The sequence below is a fragment of the Gorilla gorilla genome, chromosome 2 (assembly GCF_029281585.2).
Source record: "Gorilla gorilla gorilla isolate KB3781 chromosome 2, NHGRI_mGorGor1-v2.1_pri, whole genome shotgun sequence".
Classification (NCBI taxonomy): domain Eukaryota; kingdom Metazoa; phylum Chordata; class Mammalia; order Primates; family Hominidae; genus Gorilla; species Gorilla gorilla.
Genome location: NC_086017.1, coordinates 18,883,851 through 18,905,798, shown reverse-complemented (window position 1 = coordinate 18,905,798; position 21,948 = coordinate 18,883,851). Strand labels below are relative to the sequence as shown.

The 21,948-nt window shown below is 46.7% G+C and overlaps 1 protein-coding gene across 5 annotated transcripts in view; it reads left to right on the top strand.

Annotated features, from left to right (window-relative positions):
- SRGAP3 (SLIT-ROBO Rho GTPase activating protein 3) overlaps positions 1 to 21,948 on the top strand; it is a 382,885-nt gene that overhangs the window by 291,120 nt on the left and 69,817 nt on the right. For all 5 annotated transcript variants that reach the window (XM_063703587.1, XM_019023743.3, XM_004033539.5 and 2 more), the window contains 5 exons: positions 6,978 to 7,163; positions 11,205 to 11,333; positions 13,081 to 13,302; positions 15,210 to 15,311; positions 18,308 to 18,505. In XM_063703587.1, coding sequence (XP_063559657.1) covers positions 6,978 to 7,163; positions 11,205 to 11,333; positions 13,081 to 13,302; positions 15,210 to 15,311; positions 18,308 to 18,505 — 837 coding nt within the window. The remainder of the gene's footprint in view (positions 1 to 6,977; positions 7,164 to 11,204; positions 11,334 to 13,080; positions 13,303 to 15,209; positions 15,312 to 18,307; positions 18,506 to 21,948) is intronic.

The following is a 21,948-nucleotide window of genomic DNA, read 5'->3' as shown; positions in this document are numbered from 1 at the left end:
ATGTGGTGACAAAAATGGTCCCTAGCACTGCAAATTCTCCTCCCATTAGCCTCTCCCCACCCTCCAGTGGAAAGAAAACACTCCCTTCCCAGTGTTTCCAGTGAAGTCCTAGGGTAGCATCTAATTGGCCTAGCTGAGCTTCCTATGGCCAGATGAACATAAGTTTACGGATTGGCCAGGCCGGTGTCTCGTGCCCACCCCAGGATTGCGGGGTGATGTCAAATTCCCATGAACCACATGTACTGAGAATAGTGGAGGGGAATTTGGGGGATTTCCTCAAAATAAAATTAGGGGGCTGTTCCCAAAGAAAGAAGACTGGATGAGTCTGGGCAGAGAAAAACAACAGGTGTCCACTGAGGAGGAGTCCCTTGGGGAGAACGAGGAAGTGGTTCCATTGGCTGGTGCTCCTGATGTTCATACCTGACATGCCTGATGTTCCTCCACCTAGCAGCTGCTCCCCAGTCCTGTTTGTCTCCTGCTCGCCTGGGCTAATGCTCACTCTGCTCCCTTTGTCTGGGACACTCCACCCCCACCCCAAGCCCTGCTCACCCAGCTAACAGCTACTCTTCCTGCAATGTTCAGTTTAGATGTCGCTTCCTCCAGGAAGCCTTCCTATGGTGCCTAGTACTTCCTTCATCATTGTACTTATCCCACCATGTGATCATCACTTGTGTAATTGCCTGTATCTCTACTACAGTTTGGATCCTATGAGGGCGGCGACCTGCATGTCTTCCACACTGTAGTATTGCCTGGCATAGTACCTGGCACGTAATGAACTGCTCAATAAATATTTAATGATTGATGGTACAGCAATCTCCCTACTTCCAAGTATGCTCAGCAGAACAAAGGCAATAGAACTGTACCTCCCTCATTTTACCCTCTCTCCCTGCCTTCTTCTCTTCCTTTCTCCCTTTCCTCCACTCTCCCATCTATCTACCCATCCCTGCATTTATCCACCCACCCACCCATCTGTTCATCTGTCCATCCATCCATCTACCCATCCATTCAGCCATATTCATTGATCCACTGATCTTTTGATCTGTTGATCCAGCCAGCCCAGCCAGTCATTCATTCATGCAAATATGTATTGATACTTGCTGGGTACCAGGCTCTGCTCTGGTACAGAGAATACTGTCATGAACAAGACCCTGGCCTCAGGACTTTGCTTCTCTTTTCCTTCAGGGAGGTCTCAGTCATGCACTGGCCTAGGGTTTCACCCATACACAAATGCTGGAAGCAGAGAGCCACTGTGCCCAGGGACAGCCCTGTCTGCAGGGTGGAGGAAGCACACAGGGACTGCATCATTGAGAAGCTGTTTTCTAACAACTGATCCTTATCCTGCTTCAGGTGTCCCTTTATGGATGCTGTCAACTTCCAGATTCTGTTTGCCTTCTTTTGCATTTAAATGAGGGGCTGAAAGACGGTACAGATAACACTTTGCTGTTTTCAGAATCTGAGGATCAGGGAAGAGGCAAAAGGCAATGTGTGCAAAGCAAAAGGCAGTGTGATGACCAGAAGAGGCAATGCTTAGCGGTAAACAGACCTGGCCTGCAGTCCCAGCTCTGCCTGGCTTTTTGTGTGACATTGGACAGCACTCTTGCTATTTCTTTTCTTTCTTTTTTTTTTTATTTGAGATGGAGTCTCGCTCTGTCGCCCAGGCTGGGGTGCAGTGGCACAATCTCGGCTCACTGCAACCTCTGCCTCCTGGGTTCAAGCTATTCTCCTGCCTCAGCCTCCTGAGTAGCTAGGAGTACAGGGGCCCACCACCACGCCTGGCTAATTTTTGTATTTTTAGTAGAGACAGGGTTTCACTATGTTGGCCAGGCTGGTCTCAAACTCCTGATCTTGTGATCTGCCCGCCTTGGCCTCCCAAAGTGCTGGGATTACAGGCGTGAGCCACCGCGCCCGGCCCGCTCTTTCTACTTTTGAGCCTCCATTTCCTTAAGTGAGGGGCTAGGACACCAAGATTTATGGAAGACCTTTTATTCTGAGAACACATGCAACTGAACTTGGTCCAAGAACAGTGGTCTTAACTGACACGTCCCTACGAGGTCCTTCCCTAGACTCCCTGAATAGGGTCTGGAGGGCTGGAAAGTGAATCCCTTCCCTGGCATCAAGCGGATGGGTACCTCTGAGGGGCCCTTCAGACATCCCCAGTTCAGGAACTTGGCCTCAGCTGAGCTCCTGCATCCACCTCTGCCTCTTCCCAGCCCTGGGCACACTGCTGCTGGCAGTTGGTCACTTGATAATTTGCAGTTGACAGCACTTTCCCCATCTACCCCCTTCTGATCTTCACCAGGCAGACACGGAGAGGACACACCTCTCCACAGCTACCCAGCAAGTAGTGGGAGGGCTGAGTCTCAAAACCAAGTCTCCCGAATTCCAGTGGGCTGGAGGAGCCTTTCACCCCTGTTTTACAGTTGAGAAAGGGGTACAGGGAAAGCAAAACAACCATGTGTTCAGTAGGCCCAGGCTCTGGGGTCAGCCACCTTGGCTTTGAACCCTGACTCCACTTACCAGCTTTTCACCTAGAGAAACTTACTGACCTATTCTGGGCCATGGTTTTCTCATCTGTAAAGCAGGGATCATAGGATGCCTATCTCATAGGGTTTTTGTGAGAAATAAATGAGTTAATATAGGTAAAATGCATAAAGCAAGGCCTGGCAAGTAGTAAGTGCTCAATAGATGCTAGCTGCTATCATTGTTGTTACTGTCATCACACTGCCTCCCAGGATTAGGGAAAGGACTCATTGAAATGCTCCTTTACTAGAAGGGCTCCTAGAAAGAGGTTTGCAAACTTTGAAGCAATAGATAAGGTTAAATATTATTTAATGCATCCTGGACTAGCAATATTGAGCTAACAGTTCTAGTCTATGGAGCTAAGGACCATTCATGCTGAAGCCTATGTATCAGGTAATTAAATAAAAGAAACATCTAGAGGATTCTGGGTACAAATAGAATCATTTTGGAGAAACTTCCAGGTGAACTCTTTGGTGGCAGCTGTCTGTCATAAGTCACCCTCGGCAGTGGAGTTCACTGTTATTCTTGGAATCAGGAATCGAGTAGATCACAGGGAGTTTGGCCCCAGGGTACTTGGGTTGTCTTCTCCAAGCATGGGATTTTTGGAATGAAGTTTAGAGGCTGTCTGGGAAGTTTGGCCTGTCGGAGGGCAGGAAGAGTACTCTGTGGCTCAAGAAGAGTAGAAAATGATGTAAAGGGAGAGAAAATAAAAAAAGAAAACTAGGCAAAGGATATGTGGGAATTGAGAACACCCAGCTGGGCTGTTGACCTTGAGAGAGTGGATGGATGCATGGTGATTGGACAGGAAGATCTAGCTGTAAATAGAAAGGCTCTCTTTTCCCCTGAACTACCCAGCACAGATGACAGATTCGTGGCGAGGCAAGCAGACTCAGAAGCCAAAATAGAAAAAGGAGATGTAGCAGGAATCATTGAACGCAGACAGGGATGGGATCCAGACATGAAAAACACCAGCAATATGGTGGTGAGGCAAAGAACCCAGGGTTGTCTGTGGATGTGGAGGGACATGTCGAGAAGGGGGAAGGTGGGGTCCTGGAGACAGCCGCAGCAGGCGTTCTCACACTTTAGCCACACCTATTTTATTTTATTTCTTCTTTACATTCCATCCATTTTTGCTCATTTGTAATCTCCCTAAAACTCCTAGAAACCCCCTTCTTGCTGATTTCATCCTCTCTGTATGCCAGTTCCACCAAGACCATATCCAAATAACTCAATGGACTCATTTATTTTATTTTTATTTTAAGTTCCAGGATACATGTGCAGGACACGCAGGTTTGTTACATAGGTAAACGTGTGCCATCGTGGTTTGCTGCACCTATCGGCCCATCACCTAGGTATTAAGCCCCACATGCGTTAGCTATTTATCCTGATGCTCTCCCTCCCGCCGCCTCCCCTGACAGGCCCCAGTGTCCTTTTAACCAAGGCATGAAGATCATCGAAATAGGCACCTGCTTTGATTATCTGCAAGTCTGCAGTCACCCCTTTTGGCCACTAGATGTCGAGAACGCATCAATATGGCACATATTCTGGTCCATTGAGTTATTTGGATGTGATCTTGGTGGAACTGGCATACAGAGCGGATGAAATCAGCAAGAAGGGGGTTTTTTGGAGTCTTAGGGAGATTGCAAATGAGCAAAAATGGACGGAACGCAGAGAAACAATCTTTCCACCAAGACCCATGAAGAAAAGTTGACTGCATTTTAAATCCATGTATTGTTTTCCAAGTTTGGGGGATTTTTAGGATGAAGGAAGAAGGGAGAAACATGGCATAAAAATATATCTTTTTCACATTAGTTAATGTTCTCCAGAGCTTGTAAGCATTTCCAAGTGAGCATGTTTCAGGTTCTTAAACCCTGAGCCCAAATCAGGGATAATAATGATGATGATGGTGGTGGTGGTGGTAGCATCTGATAGATACCTCCATGGCTCTTACTATGTGGAAGGTATTGTTCTCAGCACTTTACAGAAATTAACTCATTTAGTGCTCATAACAAGCATAGGAAGTAAATTTTTATCCCATTTTTACAGACGAGGAAGCAGAGGTCAGAGAGGTTGTGTGACTTGTCCAAGGTCACACAGCTAAGGAGTGGGATCATCAGGATTCAGCCCAGACACTTGTCCATATTCTTACCTTCCATGATCTACAATATATGTTGCCACATTGACTCCTGGCCAGTGGCAAAGGCAACTTTCTGAACAATGAATCAGTGCTGTGATTTAATGATAAAAGTCACAGAGCCTGGGCGTGGTGGCTCACGCCTGTAATCTTAACACTTTGGGAGGTCAAGGCGGGAGGATCACCTGAGGTCAGGAGATCAAGACCAGATTGACCAACACGGTGAAACCCCATCTCTACTAAAATATAAAAATTAGCCGGGCATTGTGGCGGGTGCCTGTAATCTCAGCTACTCAGGAGGCTGAGGCAGGAGAATCACTTGAACCCAGGAGGTGGAGGTTGCAGTGAGCCAAGATCATGCTACTGCACTCCAGCCTGGGCAACAAGAGTGAAACTCTGTCTCAAAAAGAAAAAATAAAGTCACAGAATTCCTCATTCTAATAAACGCACTTCACAGCACTTCAAATGACAGGGAATAAGATTTTAGGGTTGGCCAGGAATTCATTCTGAGTTCTCTGACTTACAGGGCTTGGTTAGATAGGAGCACATTTCATTCCTGGGGGAAGCCTTTGCTCTGTTAGCTGTTACAGTAATCCAAGCCACAGAAGAGAATGAACAAGGCCCAGGAGCCATGGATTCCAGAAGTTTCTTTGTTTCTTAGCATAGAAAGATGATCATACACTTGGCATTGCAAAACAAAAGTACATTTCTGGTTGGGGACCAGTAAAAATGCTGTTGGTATGGAGCAGCCCAGCCAGTGTTCAGGCTACTAAAAGTATGCCTGCTCAGAAAATGGTAATGAATTAAAAAAAATTCATTAAGGGCTGGGTGTGGTGGTTCACACCTATAATACCAGCACTTTGGGAGGCTGAGGCAGGAGGATCACTTGAGCCCAGGAGTTTGAGACGAGCTTGGACAACATGGCAAAACCCCATCTCTATTTATGAAAAAATGATGCAGACAATCTAGGATGATCTGGTAGAAAAAGTGGTGGATTAAAAGTGAGAGACCAGATTTCCAATATGATTAAATATATATTTACTATATGACCCTCCATCCCACCCCTGGGTATTTACCTAAGAAAAATCAAAATACATGTCCACACAAAGAAATGTACATAAGTATTCATAGCAGCCTTATTCAAAAATAGCTAAAAACTATAAACATCTCAAGTAGCTGTGGACATATGACTAAGTAAACAGATTGTGGCATAGCCATACAATGGAATACTTAGCCATAAAAAAAAAGTTCTGATATGTACGGCACCATCAGTGAATCTCAGAAAAGTTATGCTGAATGAAAAGAGGGCTGATCCAAAGGAGTTTATATTGTATGATTCCATGGAACTGGATTCTAGAACACACAAAACCAATCTACAGTGACAGAAGGCAAATCTATGATTGGGGCTGGGGTGGGGTCAGGGATTGGCTGCAAAGGGGCATGAGGGATCTTTCTGGTGCAGTGGAAATTCTATATTTTGCTTGTGGTCCTGGATACATGGATGTAAAGTCTGGCATCTCTGCACTGATACTTTGCACCTCCTAGCCTCAGTTTCCCTGTTTGTCAAACTAGAAGGTTGTTGGATTAGATGATGTCTAGAATTTCTTCTGGCTCAGAAATTTCCCCTGTAATAACAATATCCATTTTTTTTATTATGGAAGTAGAGTAGCAAAGTGCAGTTTGCTTTATAGGAATTGTTTTTATAGGCAAGGATGAATTTATTCCAGAGAGCATAGAATATCTATTGGGTTACTTAATATTACTCACTTTGGGTACAGAGCCATTTGCAGCCCATTGTACTTCAGGAAACAGCTGAGAAAATGATTTGTGTGTAAGAAGGATGTTTCCCATTCACTTCCCATGGGTATGGGAGGAGGGGCTTTCCCTGCGGCACTGGGAGGAGAGGGAGGGATGCCACAGTCACGACTGGCAGGGCTAGAGAGGACAGCCGAGCAAGGGCCAGGCTTGCCTTGTCACGTCTGACAGTCCCCAGATGCTTGGAGCTACGGTTACCCTTTTAAATTTCCTCCTTATTTATTTATTATTATTTTTTAATTTCCTCTTTACTAGCCCATGCCTGGCTCTTAGTTAGGGCTTAATGATGTTGTTGTTGATGATCATGGTGTTGGTAATGACCATCATCATCATATCCAGTCCTCAGAGAGTCTGTGCAAAAGTAAAGGAAGGCAGGTGCCCAGAGTGTGTTTTGGGACCAGGGCAGTGGCCAGCTAGAGTGTAGAACTTGGTATGGAGCCAGGAGTAACAGGGAGGGCTGTGCTGGGCCATAGCTGGCTGCTGATTTCCCCTACTTGTGCACCCCCAGGTCATGAAAACCTACCACATGTACCATGCAGAGAGCATCAGTGCAGAAAGCAAGCTGAAGGAGGCTGAGAAGCAGGAGGAGAAGCAGTTCAATAAGTCAGGAGACCTCAGCATGAACCTGCTCCGGCACGAGGACCGGCCCCAGCGCCGCAGCTCTGTGAAGAAGATTGAGAAGATGAAGGAGAAGGTGAGTGGGGGCCCTGGGCTGGGAGCCACTGGGGACAGGGCACAAAGGGGAGGGCCATGCTCTTGGCGGACAGCCTTAGCCTTCCCCCTTATTCCCCTGCATCCCAGTGGGGTGGTGGTGGGTAGGGGGGATGGGACAATGTAGCCAGCATCTCCTCTTTTGGAGATCGGTGTCCTAGTGGAAGCAGGGCCGGACATGCCCGTGCTAGCACTGGTTAGGCCTGGCTTAGTGCTAAGGTCAGCAGGCAGACGAGGTGCTCAACTCACAAGAAAGCTGAACTGTGACGAGATTCACACCCAGCAAGCACCTTCTCAGATGAGCTGGAATCACAAGGCATTAGCGGGAGCAGGGGCTTGTTCCAGAGGCCAATTTGATGGCCAAGGGTAGGGGCGGGGGGTGAGGTGGGAACTGATTGCTGAATGTGTCTCAACAAGAGGGACCAGCACCTGGAAAGCTGGTGAAAGGCTCATTCCAAAATTGCCATTGCCAATTCAAAGATGAGAGAGTTAGAATCCCTGTGTATTGATTCTGGAAAAGTCCTTTAGTAGGGTGTGGTGGGAGGAATTCTAGCTTTGGAGTCAAATGGGCTGGGTTTTGAAAATGCCACGTTTACAACACCTCTCTGAGCTGCAGTTTTCAAATCTGATAGGAGTGGCAAATTCGTCTCATCTCTCATGTCAACTCTGATCAATTGCCCAGAGCACTGGGCTGAGAATTGTGAAACTCTAAACAGATTTAGTTAAAAACAGTGCTGTAGGGCTGGCCACAGTGGCTCATGCCTATAATATCAGCACTTTGGGAGGCCAAGGTGGGAGGATCGTTTGAGCCCAGGAGTTCGAGACCAGCCTGGGTAAAATGGCAAAATTCCATCTCTATTTATGAAAAAAAAAAGGCAAAGAATTTGAATAGATGTTGCTCTTAAAAAAACATGTATGAGTGGCCAATAAGTACATGAAAAGATTGTCTGGGCCAGGCATGGTGGTTCACACCTGTAATCCTAACACTTTGGGAGGCCGAGGTGGTCAGATAGTTTGAGCCCAGGAGTTCGAGACCAGGTTGGGCAACATGGCAGAACCCTATCTCTACAAAAAATAGAAAAATTAGGCAGGTGTGGTGGCATGTGCCTGTAGTCCCAGCCACTTGGGAGGCTGAGGTAGGAGGATTACCTGAGGGAGGTCGAGGCTGCAGTGAGCCATGATCACATCACTGCACTTCAGCCTGGGCAACAGAGTAAGACCCTGTCTCAAAAAAAAAAAAAAAAAAAAAAGAAAAGATTGTCTCTATTATTAGTGATTAAAGAAATGCAAATCAAACTCAGTGAACTATCACTTCATACCCACAAGGATAGCTAGAATTAAAAAGGCAGACTATAGGAAGTATTGGTGAGAATGTGGATAAATTGGAATCTTCACACACTACTAAAGGGAATGTACAGTGATTCTATCACTTTGGAAAGCAGTCTAAATGTTAAACATAGACTAAGTTACCATGTGACTCAACAATTTTATTCCTAGGTATCCACCCAAGAAAAATAAAAACATATGTCCATTCAAAGACTTGTACATGAATAGCAGCATTATTCTTAATAGCCAAAAGATGGAAATGACTCAGATGTTCATCTGCTGATGGATGGTTGAATAAAATGTGGTATATCCATGTGATGGAATATTATTCAGCCATGAAAAGGAATGAAGTACTGACACATGCTGCAACATGGATGAACCTTGAAAACAGTATGCTAAATGAAAGAAGTCAGTCACAGAAGACCACATATTGTACAATTTCATTTATGAAATGTCCAGCATAGACAAATCTATAGAAATAGAAAATAGATGATTGGTTTCCAGGAGCTAAAGAAGAGGAAAATGGGGAATGACTGTGAATGGGTGCAGCATTTCTTTCTGGGGTGATGAAAATACTCTAAAGTTAGATAATGATGATGGTTGTATGACTCTGTGAATATAGTAAAAATAAATAAAAATAAAATAAAATAACCAAGCAGGGAATGATAGGACTACAACATAGGGAGAAAGAGAGAGGTAGAGTGAGTGCTGACTGGAAGTCCAGAGGCTGATTTTTAGTTCAGAGTTGTATTTTTAGTTCGATCAGCTACTGGCTCTTGGGCAAGCCACTTCTCTCCAGTTCTCATTTCCTCATCTATAAAATAGATGAGTTTAATGAAAATACCTTTAACATCCTTTCTAGGTATAACATTTTATGAGTCTATGAAGGGCTAAAAAATGGTCTCAGGGTCATGGTCATAGTTGTCCACTGGAAACAGGCCAAGAATATCAAAACTCTCTGTGGGGGTCAGGTGCATGGCTGGTGTAGGATGTAACTGCCGGGACCCTGGGGAAAAGTTAGAGATCTCTGAAGAGAATTAAAAGGATGAGAACTCACTGTGGAATAGGAAGGTGTAAGAATGTCTAGGCAAAGGAGAAAAACCATTTATTTATAGAGACCTGACTTTTTACACAGCAATGGGACTCATCAGTCTGAAAGGAGCAGGGGACAGCTCTCCAGCCCACTTCCTCTTTCCTGCTCCATTCCCAGGCTGGCTTAGCCAGGAGCAGCTCCCTGGGGGGCAATTGGGTCCCTGCTGAGATGGGCGGCTCTGGCTGCCCCACCCCGCCTCTCCCATCCAGTCATCCTCCCTCCCTCCTGTCCTCCAGTCACTGAAAATGACTGAAAATGACCTTGTGCAGGGACAGTTCTGGGTGCTCCAGACCTAGCAATGAACAAAGCAGGTCAAGTCCCTAACCCCACTTATTTTCTAATGGGAGATCACTGACAATCAACAAGTAAATAAAAGGGTAGAAAAAAAATATAGTTTCAGGTGGTGGAAGTGCTTATAAAGAAAAGAGCCGGGCAGGGGTGGGCAGAGGGAGTGGGAGACATAGATGAGCTTGTCATCGAAAGCCAATCTGGCCTTGAGACCTTGGGCCAAGGCTGAGGGAACCATGAGTTTGAGGGCTTTGAGACAGGAATGAACTTTGCCTCTTAAAGGATGGACCAAGGAGGCTGAGCAAATGAGGGGGAGCCTGGGGGAAGGTGGAGCTTGAGAAGTGGATGGGACAAGGCCATGGAGGGCTTCTCAGGTGCGAGCAGCAGTTTGAGACATCACTGGAGGGTGCTGGGTAGGGGTCTTATTGATTGATTGATTGATTGAGACGGAGTCTCCCTCTGTCACCTAGACCTGGAGTGCAGTGGTGCAATCTCTGCTTACTGCAACCTCTGCCTCCTGGGTTCAAATGATTCTCCCATCTCAGCCTTCCAAGTAGCTGGGACTATAGGTGCATGCCACCACACCCATCTAATTTTTGTATTTTTAGTAGAGATGGGGTTTTGCCCTGTTGGCCAGGCTGGTCTTGATCTCCTATCCTCAGGTGATATGCCTGCCTCAGCCTCCCAAAGTGTTGGGATTACAGGCCAACGCTCCTGGCCAGGGATCTTATTTACACCCCACCCTAGCAAGGACCGTCAGAGGCTGCTGCTTATCTAGTGTCCTCATTGGCTGTGCAGGTGCAAGGTGCAGGTGTAAGGGGAGCTGCCTGAGTCCAGGTCCAGCCCTTACTCATCTAGCAGATGGAGGTCTTCCATAGGTGTGGCTGTGCAGGGCTTGGGTGGCAGGCAGCTACTATAAAGAAAAAAAACCACTGGGCCGGGCATGGTGGCTCACGCCTATAATCCCAACACTTGGGAGGCTAAGGTGGGAGGATGGCTTGAGGCCAGGAGTTCCAGATCAGCCTGGGCAACATAGTGAGACCCCACCATCTCTAAAAAACTTGAAAAACAAAAACAAAAACTAACCAGGTGTGATGGCATGCATCTATAGTCCCAGCTACTCGGGAGGCTGAGGTGGGAGGATTGCTTGAGTCCAGGAGTTAAGGCTGAAGTGAGCTATGATCACACCACTGCACTCTCACCTGGGTGACAGAGCAACACCCTGTCTCAAAAAAAAAAAAAAAAAAAGGAATAGAAAATCACAAACCCCGTCCTCTTAAATGGCTTGCTCTTACATCTACTCTTTTCTTCTTCCAGAGGCAGGCCAAGTACTCTGAGAACAAGCTGAAATGCACAAAGGCCCGGAATGACTACTTGCTCAATCTGGCAGCCACCAACGCAGCTATAAGCAAATACTACATCCATGATGTCTCTGATCTGATCGATGTGAGCTCCCTGGGGAGTCTGGGACTGAGCAGGGCCCACACCTGGGCTGGCACACGTCACTCGCTGAAGGAGGGGCTGGTCTTTGTCTTTACCTGACATTCTCGGGTAGCCAGGGCTCTTTTGAGCCCTGCTGGAGGGGAAGGGCAGTGATTTTGGGAGCTGGAAAATGAATGTTACCTCATGGTGTCTATTTTCACAAGTGGGACATGGGCCTCTGGTGGCCCCAGTGCAGTTGGCTTGGGCAGTCGTATATCCAATGGCAACTTCCCAAGTACCCTCCTGGACACCAGATCCTTTGCTGGGTTTGAGGGGTTCAGGGGTGAACCATACACAGTTCATGCCTTGGGGGATTTCCCAGTGTGGTAAAGGAGATGTTATTAGTAAAATGTTTGGCGCCCCTAGGGCCACTCAGCCAGACACATGTACATGCGAAAGAAAGTAGCGAATGAGACAGACTTAATTATACAGATCAGCTTTGTGTGGGGAGGTTATCTTGGGAGAAATCGGGCAGCTTAAGCAAGTGGAGAACGGAACACTGACTCCCGAGTACCAGCTGTGCAGGACACGCCACAGGGACAAGCAGACTGGGAGAAAGAACATTGTGAGCGGTGGCGGTGGGGAGGGCTTCTGTGTCATCTAAGTAGGAGCCAGGACTGTTTCTCTCATGTCCTCCTTCCTGCACAGATGGGGGAGCTGGCCCTGTCCATGTTTAGTAAAGGCTCGGTACGGTTGATGGACTCTTTTCCTGGTATATCCTATCGGGAAGTCAGGGGGCTCCTGCTTTTCCCGTGGCTCCAGAGGGGGACCCATTGTCAGCATCGCAAGGAGAGGGAGCTCCCAAATGGCCCAAGGCCAGACCTTCCTCTTTCCTACTTTTCACTTTCTTTTTTGCCCTTTCAGCCCTTTTATTCATTCATTTAGCATATATTAATTGAGCACCTGCTGTTGTCTGGAACTTGAGGAGCAGGAGCAGTGGGTTGGCCCTCGGGGAGCTTACCTCACCAAGGACATGTTGATAGGTGATTTTAATACTAAGTGGCAGGGGTCACAGTGAGAGAGGTAGAGGGAAATGTGGACCCCTGGAGGAGGATCACCTGACCAGCTCTGAGTGGGGAGAACATCAAGGAAGCTTTCCTGGAGGAAGTGACCTCTAAACTGAATTCCGAAAGAAGAGTATTCCAGGCAGAGGGGATGCATGCACACCACCCTAAAGAAGCGAAAGATGGGCTCACGCTTGTAATCTGAGCACTTTGGGAGGCCGAGGCGGGTAGATCACAAGGTCAGGAGTTCGAGACCAGTCTGGCCAACACAGTAAAACCCTGTCTCTATTAAAAATACAAAAATTAGCTGGGCTTGGTGGTGGGCACCTGTAATCTCAGCTACTCGGGAAGCTGAGGCAGGAGAATCGATTGAACCTGGGAGGCGGAGGTAGCAGTGAGCCGAGATCGTGCCACTGCACTCCAGCCTAAGTGACAGAGCTAGACTCCGTCTCAAAAAAAAAAAAAAAAAAAGAGAAAGAAGGTGAATATAGGGAACCGAGTCCTGCTATTGCCCAAATCTCAACCACAACTCCCCTTGAGGGGCACCGTGAGGTTTGTGCAGTAGGATTCCAAAGTGCCTTGGGGCCTCCGGGATGGAAGATTCGGCTGTGGAAAGGGAGGTAATTGTAAGTCACTATGGTGGCCAGTGACCACCCCTCCACATCCTGGCTGTCACCCATAACCTTCTGTTGTTGCCTCTCCCCAAGTGCTGTGATTTGGGCTTCCATGCCAGCCTGGCCCGCACCTTCCGGACCTATCTCTCAGCTGAATACAACCTGGAGACTTCTCGCCACGAAGGGCTGGATGTCATTGAGAATGCAGTGGACAACCTGGATTCCCGAAGTGACAAGCACACAGTCATGGACATGTGCAATCAAGTCTTCTGCCCTCCACTCAAGTTCGAGTTCCAGCCCCACATGGGGGATGAGGTAGGCTTCCTCCTGGAGCCCGGGCTTGGGGCTGCTTCCCTCTGTTCCCCCATGTGCTCCAGTACATCATCCCTGGTTGCACGTACAGAAAGTTTCTATCCGAGGCCTGGGGTCAAGCTCCTGGTTCATGGGCTTCCCCAGCTGAGGAGTTTACCACTAATACCCTAATCTTGCTGTCTCAAGTGCCCCCCGTGCAGAATTACAGGACCTTGGCTTCCCTTATAACCCCTCCCAGCTATGTCTAGAAGACTCCAAGGGAGCCCCAGTCCGCACACAGGCTCATGTTCTAACCCCAAATGTGCAGGTGAGGTCCACGGGAAGCCTGGGCCTCACTGTAGCCTCAACACAGCCATTCAGGCTGGTGCATTCCACCAGGGCGATCCCTTCCTCCGACACTGCAAGCCTTTGATACACCACACGATCGAGTTTCCTTCAGTGCTTGTGCTGCTCAGATCCTTGTTACATTCTGAATAAAACAAACAAAAAACAAATGGAAAGAAGGCCCTTGTCACTGGCCCCAACACAGCCCTGCTCGTTACCCAAGGCTTACAAAATCCCTTATGCAAATAGTTCCCTGAGCTTGTCTGTGTCACTGCTCCCTCTGGGCATTGGGGGAACCCACTCCAACAGTGTCCCAGACCCAGCCAGCCTCTGGGTCCCAGTGAGGCTCAGCTGGGCCACCCGTGGCACCTGCTGGGAGGGGAGGGGCAAGGAGGCATCTGAGAAGATGGCATTTGCTAGACCCTCTGCATGGCTCTGCCCACTTACTTCTGCAGGGCTGCACTGCTGTGCCTGCCCCATCCCTCTCAGTCCTCCCGATCCATCACCTGGACCTGAAAATGCTGGCCTCATGGTGACCACTGGTGACCATAAACTTTGGGTTGTGCAATTAGTAGCAAATAACTACTACTGTCCACAGAGCCCTACTGTCCCTTGTGATCCTAGCTGTGTTCCTGGAAGGGGTGAGGTGCACATGCCTGCCAGCAGCCCAGCCCACAGGTAATACTGGAGTCCCACATGAAAGGTGGAAGGAGGTGGCTCACGTCTGTAATCCCAGCACTTGGGAGGCCGAGATGGGTGGATCACTTGAGGTCAGGAGTTCAAGACCAGCCTGGCCAACATGGTGAAACCCTGTCTCTGTTAAAAAACAACGACAACAACAACAAAAAACAAACAAACAAACAACAAACAAAAAATAGCTGGGCATGGTGGCAGGTGCCTGTAGTCCCAGCTACTCGGGAGACTGAGGCAGGAAAATTGCTTGAACCTGGGAGGTGGAGGTTGCAGTGAGCCGTGATGGCACCACTGCATTCCAGCCTGGGTGACAGAGTGAGACCCTGTCTCAAAGAAAGAAGGCAGAGGGAGAACAGCATTTCTCTGGGTGCTTCCCCTCCTCCAGCCCTCGGCCCAGTCAATTGCTGGGGGACGAAGAGCTATGAGCTGTGAGAACACATTGTCTCACAGCTGCCCTGCTGCAGTGTCATTCTGCGGCACAATGGGAGTGTGCCCCTGATTGTTTCCCATTCAGGTTTTTTCCCATTGGCTTCTCTTAGGTGGTTGCTTTCTTGCCACAATTTCTTGCCTTGAAATTAACCAGTTAGTTTTGCTTAATAAGATTAAGTTAAGGCTCTTTGTAAACCTTCACGTGCTTCCCAAATGTAGATCATGACTGAAAGGCCACACCTGGCAATGGCAAGAGTGCAGACTTTGAGTAGAAAGACCCCGGTTCTCATCTGGCATTGGTTGCCACGGCCACTTATGAGCTCTGTGACCTTGAGCAGGTCACTCAACCTTTCCGAGGCCGTTTCCTGGACTGTGATTGGGATGTTAATGGTAGCCCCTGCCCTAGCTCCACACAGGTGAGGAGGGCACAGGGCAACCACAGATGGTGGCTGTTATTCCTGCAGGTCTGCCAGGTCAGCGCTCAGCAGCCCGTCCAGACAGAACTGCTCATGCGGTATCACCAGCTGCAGTCCAGACTGGCCACCCTCAAGATAGAGAATGAGGAGGTGAGTGAGCCCCTCTGCCCTATAAGGGATTTTCTTTGGAAGGCCTGGCTTGTCCCAGGGAGTCCACTTGTGCCACGGAATGCATAAGAAATGATAGTTCCACTTATAAGATGGAATAGTACGCAATCATTAAAACCACACACACCAAGAATCATTAATAGCCTGGGGGAACATTTATAAGATGTTAAATTGAAGAAAAACAGAAGGTGGGAGGCTGAGGTAAGAGAATTGCTTGAACCTGGGAGGCAGAGGTTGCAGTGAGCTGAGATCACGCCACTGCACTCCAGCCTGGATGACAGAGTGAGGTTCCATCTCAAAACAAACAAACAAACAAAACACAAAAGGAAATAGGACTCTATGTTCAGTATTGCCATAACTGGAGTAAACTAAAGCATATGTGTATTCCTAGGCATAGAAAAAAGACTGGAGGGAAATGCTTAAATGTTATTAGTTGCTATGTTTGGGTTGTGGGGTGATAGGTGCTTTCTGTTTACTTCTTTGTGCTTTCTTCTATTTTCTGCAATGAATTTCTGTTTTATCATTAGAAATAACAGTAGGTATTTTAAATTACACAATGAAATAAACAACCTAGGGCACACTAAATGTGTCATGGATTCTGAGCTCCAAGGAACAGGTCAGCCTTACCAGGCCCAGCCTCCCTCCCCTGCAGCTGTGGGGCATAGGATTCTCAGCAAGTGGGTACAGATGGAAATACCAGTGCAGTGGCTCTATTCTGATGTAGACTGAAGAGGCCAGATGGGAAACATCCTATTCCAACCTGGACTCTTCCTGCAAGGAGGATGTCAACCAACTGGAGGCCCCTGGAGAAAGGACACCAGGATGGAGGGAGTGACACTCGAGGTCATGGGCAGGTTTATTCTTTAAAGTGCAGTCATGGGGGAGGTGGGAAGACACAGTCTTGATCTTCAAATCTCAAGAGTGCTATCCTGGGCAGAGACAGCAAGTTTGCTTTTCATCTCCACAAAGGACAGACCTAGGACAAATGTGAGACAGATTGGAGCTCAGGATGATAGCAAATCAGTGCAGTCCCCAGGGGGAGGTTGTATGGAGACAAATTATATATTTGTTTTTCAAACCTGGAAAGAGACAGGAGATGAACAGAGTGTTTTCTTTATTTATTTATGCCCTACATCTTCCCCCAAAGGATTTTAAATTGTTTACACGGAATAGTATATGGATCATAATGTTAATGGAATTTAAATTGGAAATCAGGGCCAAAGAAAGGAGAATGAAGCCAATGTTCTTCTGTATGAGCTGCTAACGGGCTTGAATATGCTTAATTTTGAACCTGAGCTTCCTGTCATGCTGCGTTAGAAAGAAGAATTGATTTGTGTATTCATTCAACAATATTTATGCAAGTATTTATAGAGCACATACTATGTGCCAAGCATTGTTCTAGATATAGAATAAAGTGACCGAACACAACGCAACATAGCACCTCCTCTCCGGGAGGGAATATTCTAGTGAGAAAAGACAAATAATACTTAAAACTGTTGACAAAGAGAGTCAAACTCTGTAAAATACTTGAAGAGATTTATTCTGAGCCAAATATGAGTGAACAATGGCCTGTAATACAGCCCTCAGGAGATCCTGAAAACATGTACCCAAGGTGGTTGGGCCACAACTTGGTTTTATACATTTTAGGGAGATGTAAGGCATCAGTCAATACATGTAAGATGTATTTGGTTTGGTCTGGAAAGGTGGGACAACTGGAAGCAGGGGCTTTCAGGTCATAGGCAGATTCAAAGATTTTCTGATTGGCAATTGGTTGAAAGAGTTAAGTTATTGTCTAAAGAAAGGAATGTCTGGGTTAAGATAAGGGGTTGTGCAGACCAAGGTTTTATCATAGAGATGAAGCCTCCAGGTTGTAGGCTTCAGAGGATAGGCTGTAAATGTTTCTATCAGACTTAAAGAGTCTGTTCTAACAGTAATTCCAAAAAGGAGGAGGGTATAATGAAGTAGGTTTGCCGCTTCCTTCCCATCATGGCCTGAACTAGTTTTTCAGGTTAACTTTGGAATGCCCCTGACCGAGAGGAGAGGTCCATTCAGATGGTTGGGGGCTTAGAATTTTATTTTTCATTTACGAAACACAAAAACAAGCCAAGAAATGAATGAGCTTGGAAAATATTAGACAGTAATAGGCACTGAGTGAAGATATCGGGGGGACCAATGTCACCAGGAGGTGACATTTAAGCTGAGGTCTGAGTGAAAAGAAACAGACTTTGAGTGACGATAATTTTATAACAAACATTGGAGGCAGTTTTTCCAGGGACTGTTTCTGGAACCAGCCTCCAAAGCAAAGAATCTGCCCTTTAGGCACAGTTCAGCAAAGGGGTGTTGTAAGGTCAGGGCCCGTGGCCCCTGCTTGTGCAGGCTTCTGGTGGTCCCACGAAATTCCAGAAGAAAAAACTGGAGTCCTAGCTGAACAATGTGTGCCTCAGCAACTGTCTTCCTGGAGTTTTCCTTTTCTCAGCTGAGCTTTTGATAGGAGTCCAGTAGCAGATACCTGGAGAGTTTGTTGCACGAAGAATGGCTGCCCACCATTGTCAACTTTGTCTCTATCCTTCTCTGAATGAAGAGAACTAGAGCACATCTAATGTTGTCCCTACTCAACTGACCACCTTGCATTGGAGGAACTAGTTTTGAGTTACATAATTAGGCTAAGAGAAACAAACCTAGGAACCTGGGTTCCTCATTTGTTGCAACATTCCTCAAGGTTCTCTCTGGCAGAAGCCATACGATAAAATATCTTTAAATTGGGCAACCTGGCTTCTCATCCCAGCCAGCTGTGTGATTTTGGGTTGGTGACTAATTTGTGTTTTCCACATTAATACAGTGAGAAGGATTATTTTTGTTCTGCCTATATCCTAGGGACTTCATATGGAAGAAGTAAAGTGACAGCTGGGAAAGGGACTTTAGGTGTCAACGGCAGTATGAGAATACAGGATTTTTGTCAATCTGCTGTGTTTCCCCAGGTTAGGAAAACCCTGGATGCCACCATGCAGACATTACAGGACATGCTGACTGTGGAGGACTTTGATGTCTCCGATGCCTTCCAACACAGTCGATCGACAGAGTCCGTCAAGTCGGCTGCCTCTGAGACCTACATGAGCAAGATCAACATTGCCAAGAGGAGAGCCAACCAGCAGGAAACAGAAATGTTTTATTTTACAGTAAGTGGCATCCTGGGCCCAGAACCACACTGTCGGCCAAGCCACTGGCAGTGACTTTTCAGAAGCAACCCAAGCTACTGAGAACCAGAGAAACCACATGGGTCAATTGGATCTAAGACTCCATCACCATGCTTTTAAAATTAAGTTGCCTGGCTTGGTTTTCTGAAATGCAGAAAGTGAATTTCCAATGGGTAGCATTGGCATTGATCTTGGGTGATGATTATTGAAATTTTCTTGCTCTAGAAAAAAACCAGAGACAGTTTTATTCAGTGGGGTGATAAGAAAATGGCTAACAGAGTCAGGTACAAGTCCCAAGGAACAACCTTGAAATTATGTATATAGATTATCATGTTGAATTGTCTTAAATTTAGGTGTGAGCTTTGGAAAAAATGCCCTCAAAAATCCAAGCAAATTGCTCTTGAGTTGCTAGCCCTTCATGTAAAATCCCATGTTAATTATCTTTCATTTGGACAGGGACTGGGAGGAGCAAGGAGATGGGGACTGGGGCTTTAGTTCAACATGTGTTTATTGAACATAGAATATTAGGTTTGTAAGGGACCTTAAATCTTCCATGGGATGCTTGAGTCAGTTCAGCCGCATCCCTGCCCAAGGGCCATCCTGACTCTGCCTGATTGCTCCCAAGATTAAAAGCTCCCTTTTTCCCCAGATAGTCCTTTTGTTTGCATTGTGCCTGGCTTTTGGTATTATCATGTTTTCCTTTATCTTTGCTATCTTCAAAAAGCTACCTCACTAGGATTTCTTGGTTCTGTTCTCTGGGGCCACCCAGAGTGGAGGCTAATTCTACATGACAGTGTTTCACATGGTTGCAGGGAGCTGGGATTTCATTTCTCTAGGCTAAATGTATCTGATTCTTTCAGTCTTGCCTTATAAGCTTTTGTTTTGAGTAGCCTCAGTATCCTAGTGACTCTCTCCTGAACATGTTCCATGTGCTGATGCCTCTTCTAAGGTGAGACTCCGAGCAGTGGTATGCCCAACACAGAACTGAGCAAAATTGGCTGGGCACCGTGGCTTACGCCTGTAGTCCGAGCACTTTGGGAGGCCAAGGCAGGCAGATTGCCTGAGCTCAGGAGTTCTAGACCAGCCTGGGCAACACGGTGAAAACCCGTCTCTACTAAAATACAAAAAATTAGCTGGGTGTGGTGGCATGCACCTGTAGTCCCAGCTACTTGGGAGGCTGAGGCAGGAGAATTGCTTGAACCTGGGAAGCGGAGGTTGCAGTGAGCCAAGATCGTGCCACTGCCTCCAGCCTGGGTGACAGAGCGAGACTTCATCTCAAAAAAAAAAAAAAATAGAATTGAGCAAAATTTTCACCCCTTCTATACCGAGTACTATGCTCCTATTCATATGTTCTAAGATCATATTCTTTTATTATTATTTTAAGGCTAAGTTATTATCAGTTATAGCTGTCTTCCCTACATGCTGCCATTAACCAGGCCTCACTCTTCCTAAGGCTTTGTAGGGGATATCTTGGGCAGGTCATCTGTTTATCACCAGTTAGTTTTCCTCTTGATGAATTCAATTCATGGTTTTAGTCAACATCCTGATCCAGTTACTCAGCATACATGCTGTCTCCTCAAACCTGTGTCACCTGCAGATTCAGTAAGCATGGCTTCCAAATTTTAATCAATTTAAAGACTAATGGGTATACCAAGGCCAAGGCCAAAGACAGAGTTGTTAAAAATATGCAACTAGGGCCAGGTGCCATGGCTCATGCCTAAAATCCCAGCACTTTGGGAGGCCGAGGTAGGAGGATCCCTTTAGCCCAGGAGTTTGAGACCAGCTTTGGCAACATAGGACGACTCCATTTCTACAAAGAAAAAAACAAGTGCATATCTATGGTCCCAGCTATTCAGGAGGGTGAGGTGGAAGGATTACTTGAGCCTGGGAGGTTGAGACTGCAGTGAACTGTGATTGTACCACTGCACTCCAGGCTGGGTGACAGAGTGAGACTGTCTCAAAAAAAAAAAAAAAAAAAAGCAATGAGGCTAATATTGATTGGATTGTAGTCATTTAACCCATCACAAACCCACCCAATTCTAACTTCTACCTCCATCTTATAACTGCCTTTGTCAAATCCCTTGTCCAAAACCAGTAGTCGATACACACTGCATTTTCTCCAACACTCTTTGACCCTGTCAAGGAAGAAAACAAAGCGGAGCTTAGCCAAGCAGCCCACGCTGATTGCTGGTATTCACCACTTCCATGGAGCCCACTGTGTTCACAAAGAGAATGTATGGTTACAACATACACATGAAGATTAATTCACTTTGGCAGTAGAAGCAAAGAATTCTGGGGAACAGAATTCAAGAAGGGAGTTTGGCCTACTCGAAGTTAGGAAAATTCTCCAGTATCTGTGACTAATGGTCATCAGATGTTATAGTTTATTCTTAATACTTAGTTTGCTAACCTGGTTTCCTAGTATACCTTCTCATGACTCATTATTTTAGGTCTTTTTAAGGACATCATAATCCTTTCAATGCAAACATCAATGCAATTTGATGGCATTCTTTATTTTGCGGACATTCGTTATTCTTCAGATGGTTGAAGCTTCAATGAGGCGGACAGAGATGAGCTACAGAGCCCCAGGCTGTAATTTGCGCTAACCAGTGGATGACCTGCCAAGGCATGAGTTACATTTGGGATTACATCTTCAACTTCTTGGGGCAGTGAGACACGGTGGACAGAATATCAGCTTACCCCTCAGCTCTGCTTTTTTGGGGAATTCTTGGACAGGAGATAAAATGAGAGGACATTATTGCTGGAAGCATCTATAGAGAGCCTCTAGGACAGCAGTTACCAAACTGAAGTGTGCATTTGAACCATCTGGGAAGCTTGTTAAAAATGCAGGTTCTCAGCCGGGCACAGTGGCTCATGCCTGTAATCCCAACACTTTGGGAACCGAGGTGTGCAGATTGCTTGAGCTCGTGAGTTCACAACCAGCGTGGGCAACATGGCAAAACCCCATCTCTACAAGAAATACAAAAATTAGCTGGCCATGGTGGTGTGAGGCTGTAGTCCCAGCTACTTGGGAGGCTGAGGTCCCAGCTACTTGGGAGGCTGAGGTCCCAGCTACTTGGCTGGTGTGTGCCTGTAGTCCCAGCTACTTGGGAGCATGGCTTGAGCCTGGGAGGCAGAGATTGCAGTGAGCCAACATCGTGCCACTGCACTCCAGCCTGGGCAATAGAGCCAGACCTTACCTAAAAAAAAAAAAAAAAAGTAGGTTCTCAGACCACCACTCTCCCAAGATGGGCAGCTGGAATTGTGAACACTTCTGGGCCTCACTGGTTCCTCCTCCAGTGTCAAATGAAGGGTTAGACTCGAGGTATTCTAGAACAGGAATTTGTGTGTTGACAGTCTCCCCAGCTGGTTACAAGCCCCTGGCCCTCTGCCCCACACTTGGAGAAACACTGAGTCTACTCTCA